At 38.2% G+C, this 7,288-nt stretch overlaps 1 protein-coding gene across 1 annotated transcript in view; it reads left to right on the top strand.

Moving 5' to 3' along the window:
* The window catches only part of CCP110 (centriolar coiled coil protein 110kDa), a 13,177-nt gene extending 8,309 nt beyond the window's left edge, over positions 1–4,868 (top strand). Inside the window, exons 12-14 of the mRNA XM_009072748.1 lie at positions 805–864; positions 1,425–1,507; positions 4,816–4,868. Coding sequence (XP_009070996.1) covers positions 805–864; positions 1,425–1,507; positions 4,816–4,868 — 196 coding nt within the window. The remainder of the gene's footprint in view (positions 1–804; positions 865–1,424; positions 1,508–4,815) is intronic.
* The last annotated feature ends 2,420 nt before the right edge of the window (positions 4,869–7,288 follow it).

Below are 7,288 nucleotides of genomic sequence, written 5' to 3'. Positions count from 1 at the left end.
CCTGCTGCTGTGGTGATGGACAGTAATGAAATCTGACTTAGCACGACCTGAGAAAGGGGTTTATTAGCTCCTTAGAAGTTAGAAAAGTTTTGCTTTGTTCAGAGTCAGCTCTGAAATTTTACCTTCAGAAATGGTTTATTTCTGGCTTTAAGTCTCTGTGCTCATGTTGAAGGTTTTTCTCTGAGATAGACTATTAAGCCTCAGCTTGGCACTACTACTTTTCCTAATACCCTTTCCTTTACATGGAATCACTGATATGCTTTAGAAAGCTGTCAGAAAAGAAGTGGCTTTCTGTTGTGAAGAAGGTTCTTGCTTCTTGATTGTGTGATTGCTTAGATCACAGAAATCAGTGCTGTTCAGGAAGACAATAGCTGCTCTCTTGTGAGGCCTGATGTACCTTCTTCTAGTTTAAAAAGTCAGACACCTGACATCCCTTTAAAACAATTTTCATTCCATGTTTACCCAAAAGCTTTGAAGTTGTGCTGTCTGCTCATACAGTTCAGTGTTGAATGGCAACTGTGAACAATTCAATCCTTTTTCTTGTGTGTTCTTACCACTGACAGAGAACCCAAGGCACTGTTGAGGGAGATCTAGTTGTGTGCTTTGTTCGTTTCTTTGTTTTAAATAATGGTTAGTAGTAATCCTATTCTGGAATTCTAATTCCAGCCACTTTGCAGCATTATAGAACGTGTTGGCCTTTCTGAAATTTGCCATGTGTGACATGATGTTCAGTATTCTTTATGAATTTGTGGGGGGTTTTTTGAAAGGTGAAAAGCACTAATAAAAGTTTTTGTGTTTTAACAGCATACTTCAACCAAACCAGGGACAGAATGCCCCAGTTCATAGACTGCTTTGCAGACAAGGGTAAGGCACAGCATGTTGGTAGCCTAAAGATGGAAGTAAATGCAAAGTGCAAGAGCACAGTGATTGCTGAGTAATGCACATACTGATGCAACTGTTGGTCAAAGTGAAAACAATTACTTCTCACAGTATTTTGAGAGAGTGATGAAGTTTTACCTTGTACTGCAAGAAATTATTTAGTGTTCTCATCGTCTTGTGTATTGTCTCCATTTACACTGTTCTAACATTTCTATTTGTAACATTCATTCCATGAAGCTTTGCTTCCACTTAATGAAATATGTGTATTTTATGTGCAGACTGTAACGCCACAGTATCTGAACTGAATCAGTTTTTTGTATAGAGTTGTTAAATCCATTCAGGGCAGATGTTCTCCTGCTTCATGTATCTATGTAAGCCATAATAATGTCAATAGGAACTGTGTACATGCTCAGGAGGAGGCTCTGGGCGACACTGTAGAAATGTTTTAATGCCAAACACAGTTTGATAGTGTCTATATTTTTTGTATACAGCCTTTCAACTTTGTTGCAAGTGACTTACTTATTAACTCTTTTATATTTAATTAGAAACTCTGAGCCCTCAGTGAATGGGTTTGAGCAAAATAGAAAGAAGGCCTCAGAGAGCAGAGTGTCTAACAAGGCTGGTTCAGGTGTGTAGAAAATCTGGTGCTTGGATCTTATAGTAAATAAGTTACTAGTAGCTAGAAAAAGTAAATGGGCAATATATTGTTTTCCTTTCCTTGTGCACCTGCTTTGCTATGTCTTAAATCTAACCTATCTCTTCAAACCAACATGTGCTGGTAACTTTAACCATCCACCTCCAGATTCTATAAACCTAATGTATAGAATGTGCTGCACGGCTCATTTGCTTTCACTCACCAGATGCCCAGTTGGAAAGAGGTTTGCCAGATATATTCAGTGTAACTGTTGAGAAACTGCTAGTTGTCAAAATAGGCTGGGATTAGAATCTTAACATCACTTGGTTCTTAGTTCTGTCCACACATCTTCAGCATGGAGCCTAATGAAAGGACAGGAAGGACAGTTGCAGACTTAGCAGTGCACATTCAGTCATCATACAATCCTAAAATTACATATATTCCTGTAGCATTTTACATGTTTGAGTCTTAATGAGCCAAGTTTAAAAGTGGAGTATTCCTGTGCTTGCACACAGAGAGGATTGATTGGTTACCTTTTATTAAAAAGGTTTGATAGTAGTGCCAAACCTCTTTGTTTTCAGCCTGTTCAGGCATGAAGAGAATAGATCACTAAGAAGCATCTTAGTTTCTATTTTTTTTTACCAGATTTTAAATTTCTAAAGGGACAAATTTAATTTATCGAAAGGTAAAGTGGTTTATAGGTTTTAAATCTGTTTTAAGGTCTGAATTGCATTCTGTTCTCAAAGGAGAGTTCTATAAGTCAAGTATGAAAATAGTGCATTTTGGGGATCAATAAGGCAAATGTGTAATGTAGTAGAATTTTGACTGTTTTCCATAGCGATCTGAATTATCTTTTATGTATTAAGTGTCAAACCTTTCCTGGAAGGGAATTTTTGATTTATTGCTGCCCTGGAGCAATGTTGGCAGGAAATAGCTCTGAGTTTTAGTGCAGTGTTTTACACTGTTTAAATGTGATGTTTTCCCAGATACCACCTTGTGAAGTCAAGAGAAGTGGCCACAGAAGGATGTTTAGTAAGGCAGTGTGCATATACATCTGTAACATTTCAGTATGAGAGGGGAAAATAAAAAAGCAAATGATGAGATGACAACCAGGGGTCGTTCATTTTTATTTCTGTTGTCAATTCTCCTGGCAGTGCTGTCACCACTGAAGTGGAGCAAGGCAGATATTCACTTACATTCAGTGACACTACAGAAAAATTAGCCAAGATAGTAAATAATGTCCCTGAAGAAAATAATAACATACTCATTCAACTTTTATGTATTTCATTCTCCTCATGGTTGTTTTGAATTCCATCTGCAAAGTGTTTTGTAGCTTTAATACCACCCTAACTGAGTGTTGTCTTTTTCTGGCCTTTTGTTTAGGAATCAACTGGTGATCCTAAATTTTAGGTTGTGTTCATTTTTACTCCTTCAAAGTTCTGTATTAAAGAGAAAAGTACAAACTTGTAAATCAGCAGAGAATCAAAGAGTCTTATTTGTTGATTTTTATTTTTATTTTTCAAATTTAATTAGTTTGACTAGGACCAAGATGTCCAGTGAGTGGCCTGCAAGCTGATGGTTAAGATCAGGTTGCTCCTACAGATAGACCTGTTCATCTTCTGTTTCTGCCCAGTTTGCCTAAGTGTTGTGGAAAAGAAACACAGGGTGTGAGGCACACAGTGTTTGGGTGGTGGCCAAACCTCTGCCCGTGCCTGTGTGGCTGAGCAGGGCACAGATTGCCCATGTGAGGAGGTGTGAGCTGTGTGTTAGTGCTCAGGCCATTTGTTTTAGGAAATGTCAACCTGCTGTGTGTGAATAGCAGGTCTGTCCTTTGTCCCAGGACAGAGACCTCCTATGATTGCCATTGGAAAGAGTTGGGTGATAATTGTATTCAGAAGGACTGTCACTCTTTTTAATCAGATTGGCCTTTTGCAGTTCCATTGTAGTTTGATGGGATTCTCTTACACTTCCATATATGTTACTTTAATATTATTTGTGTGAGTTTTATACAACTTAGAGGGCACTTGTTAAGGGGTAATAAGCACTAATAAGCATCATGTCTGTCAGCCTGGTTGTCTGTCCCACAAGATCACAGGTGAGCTGAAGAGCACAGCACTGGAGAGAGAGTGCTGGGGCAGTGAGAATACCTTTCTGTGGAGTGAGAACATGTTGAGACATGAGGGATCCTGCTCTGGTGAGGTCTCTGGGCGTTTCCAAAGCTGCTTTGCCCTGTGCTGAATGTAGCCCATGGACACCTGCAAGTAACCACTGCAGTTCTGACAAAGAGTAACTGAAGAGCCAAAAAAGGGACTGGCACTTTCTTTGTCATTCATTTACTTGCCTGGTAGTCATTTCTCTTCATGGCTGTCTTCCATTCCCACTGCTCTGCACCCTGTGGTCCGAGACTCACTGCTTTGTGTGGATGTTTGCTCACACTGCTGCACACTCTCAATAACTGCTTGGACCTGACAAATGCTGAGTTGTGCTGTTTCCAGCAGCCTGCAGTGCTGAACCCTTATTATTGGGAGATACTTGTGCTATGCATATTACAGATTTTTAAATAGATGTATGTATTTGTTCCCTGTGAAAAGATTTATGTATTTATTATTTTTATACTTAAGCAGCCTTCCTTTGATAAGGGCTCTGCCTGATGACCTTACTCATGCTGCACTTCTAATTCTGGTTGTCTGTATTGAGTTGGAAGCCTAGATGTATGTATTTGTTCCCTGTGAAAAGATTTATGTATTTATTATTTTTATACTTAAGCAGCCTTCCTTTGATAAGGGCTCTGCCTGATGACCTTACTCATGCTGCACTTCTAATTCTGGTTGTCTGTATTGAGCTGGAAACTTACAACTGTCTCTTGGTTTGTTTAATGTGGCAGATGGGGGAAAAGGAAAGAGTTATCTTAAATATTTGACTTGTATAATGTTTTTTTTATTGATAGTTGGTTTAAAAGTAGTACATGGCATAGGTAAACTTCTAAGCCATTTAATCTCTGTCTTGGTGATATGACAGTTCTTTTAATGGTGAATTGTAGATGCTTTAGAGTAGCAGAAAAGATGGAATAGTCACTGAGGAAGGAAATGCTGTAAAATGTTGTTACTTTCAAACCTATAGGTAGTTTTTATAAGAAATTTTGGCTGTAACATGATGAAACGTATAATTTTAACAGTAGTCACTGAATATATAACACTACTTGAAAAACAATTGTCCTAAGCTTTTCCTAAACTGTTGGGTAATCCTGTTACAAAATGCAGTACTATTAATTATAAAATGGTGATGTTTCTACTTATTTTTAGGAGCATATGCAGGAAGAACCCAAAGAAAGAAGCCAAATGTTGTGACAATTTGAGAAGACAGCACTCATTGGGATAAGATGGCTGTTTTTTCATGATGGCATTCTCAGCACTGATTTTAAATATTGCATCATCTTTACATATGTGTATAGTTAGAAATTATAAAAGTACTTTGTCATTTTCAGGTGGCACATTAACACAGTCACACTGAGGTAATAAAGGGCTTTGAAGCTCTAATACTTGTGAAAAAACTGCATGTTAAAACTTGGATGTACATAATATGGTAAGATTATGATCTTGTTTATTTCAAGACCACCACAGGGCAACATGAAGGTAATTTGTGACTTTTTCTTCCTAATTCTTGTGTCTGACACATGCTTTTTGTCTTGCAATTTCTGTATGTGATTGCCACCATAAGGAAGTCATGGATCTATATTTAGTTTCATACCAAAAAGCAGCTAAATGAGAAGACACAAACTTAATTTAAACAAACTTGAGTTGTCACATAAGCGAATTTGTCAGCAGCTTTTTGAATGTACTTTCTGTATGAATGAGATTCCTCAATTTCAGGACTAATGGCCTAAATGTTTTGCATTTCTGCTGAGCTGGACAGACATGGATCCAGATTCCCTGCAGGGCAGATGGATGTGCTTTTGTTGACTGTACTAAAACTGTGCATTTTTACATGTGGTAGACTAAAGAGTCCTGGGATTTTTTTTCCCTGCTGTCTACTGCATTTTCTTATGGAAACAACATTTGGCCATGATGGAGATGTGTATGTTTTACAAGAATTTCAGAAGGCAAGATTTTAATTGTTTTACCATTTCAGACTTAAGTAGTAATTTCAGTCCACAATAGTAATTCAGATACATTGTGTTTCATTGAGGACAGTTGCAGTTTTTCTGAGCAGTTTCTCTTCTACTGTGATCTCACAGACTCTTGTACTGAAGTTATGATTTCAGGAGGGTGGGAAATCCCCCCCAGATCCCAACGAACACTTTCATATTTGTGAATATCTAACATTGAAGGATTGTGGTCATATTTTGGTCTTCCAACTATCCATCAACTTGAGGAGAGCACAATTCTTTGTCTTTTAATGAACTTTGGGATATGATATTAGCTTAGTCCTAGAGAGAAAAGCTTGGCTGTGTGACCTTTGCAGTGCTTAGTCTTCTGCTCCAACAGCAATAGAGAACTGATTGTTCAAATGTGAAATGGGTTATATTTTGTTACTTTCCCAGCATTTATACAATGCAATGCACTAACTCTGGAGGCTTTGTAACATGTTGACATGGATACAAGTGATAAAAGACTGAAAATTTCGTTGTGTTAGATAGTCAGCATGAAAGAGGAGCACTGGTAGTGGGATGAGGACAGTCCCTTCATGGGCAGTGACAAGTGAATTGGTTTGCTTGTGGCAGCAGTTGTGGCTTTTATGTGCCAACATGTCTGTCCTCTGCAGGTAGTGACATTGTTCAAAAAAAGTGTGTCATACCATGCAGTAATTAATTACTCAAATTACATACTTGGAAAATGGCAAAAATGCTGCCCAAGCACTTTGAAGAATGACACTGCTTGGTGGCTCTTTAGAGTGGCAGTGATTTGAAAACCTGGGGACAGGAGCCTCCCCTGAAGGTGTCAGAGTTTACACCAGTGAAGGACATGACTCCTTCATACAAATGCTGTGCTGCTTTAAAATCTCAATTGTACTACAGAAAAGGCCTGAGACAACCTTTCTGCTCACCCAGTGGGCATCAAGGCACTATTTTGGTTCCAGCTTTCCTTAGGAGTGAAAAACAGCTCAAGAGGGGAAACATTGACAGTGACAAGAGTAATCTGTGTCACAGGTTGCTGTTCATATAGCAGTACTAAAAATTGATGTTATAAAGGATGTTTTATGTGCTGTATTTATTATTAGCATAGGCAATATGTTGATGCACAGATAGGTTTAGTGTAAGTGATAGCTGAAATGAATGTTTGCCTTCTGTTCAGGTTTCACATCTAAACCTCTTTTCTTTAAGCATGCTTCAAGTGTGACAAAGCATTGTAGCACAAGCTTGTTTTTAACTTTTCATGAGGCCTTTCTCTTGACAAGTGCCAGAATTTGGTTTTGTACTTGATGTTTTGTATTTATACATATTTATCTTGATTTTGTGTGCAATTGTGATACCATTATAAAAGTCTATTTATTTTTGTACTTTTATTTCTCTTTCACCAGTCTTGCTTTTTACTTAAAGCATTCTGCACAATAAACTTGGAATCTTTAACAAGAACTGTCTTTCTGTCTTTTCTTTTGGTGTAAAATGAGGACAGGACCCCAGTGGGGGTCCTGGGCTCTGTCTCCTTGTCACTGAAATAATGGAATCAAACCCTTTAGCTCCAGTGTGGAATTAAGGAGCACCATTATTTCTTATGGCACTGGGTGCACAGGGGATGCTCCTCCAAGCTGTGTCCCAACTACCCAAACTTCTTATTT

Source organism: Acanthisitta chloris, unplaced genomic scaffold (assembly GCF_000695815.1).
Source record: "Acanthisitta chloris isolate BGI_N310 unplaced genomic scaffold, ASM69581v1 scaffold24894, whole genome shotgun sequence".
Taxonomy (NCBI): domain Eukaryota; kingdom Metazoa; phylum Chordata; class Aves; order Passeriformes; family Acanthisittidae; genus Acanthisitta; species Acanthisitta chloris.
Note: the sequence above shows the minus strand (reverse complement) of the source record. Positions and strands in the feature narration are given on the sequence as shown.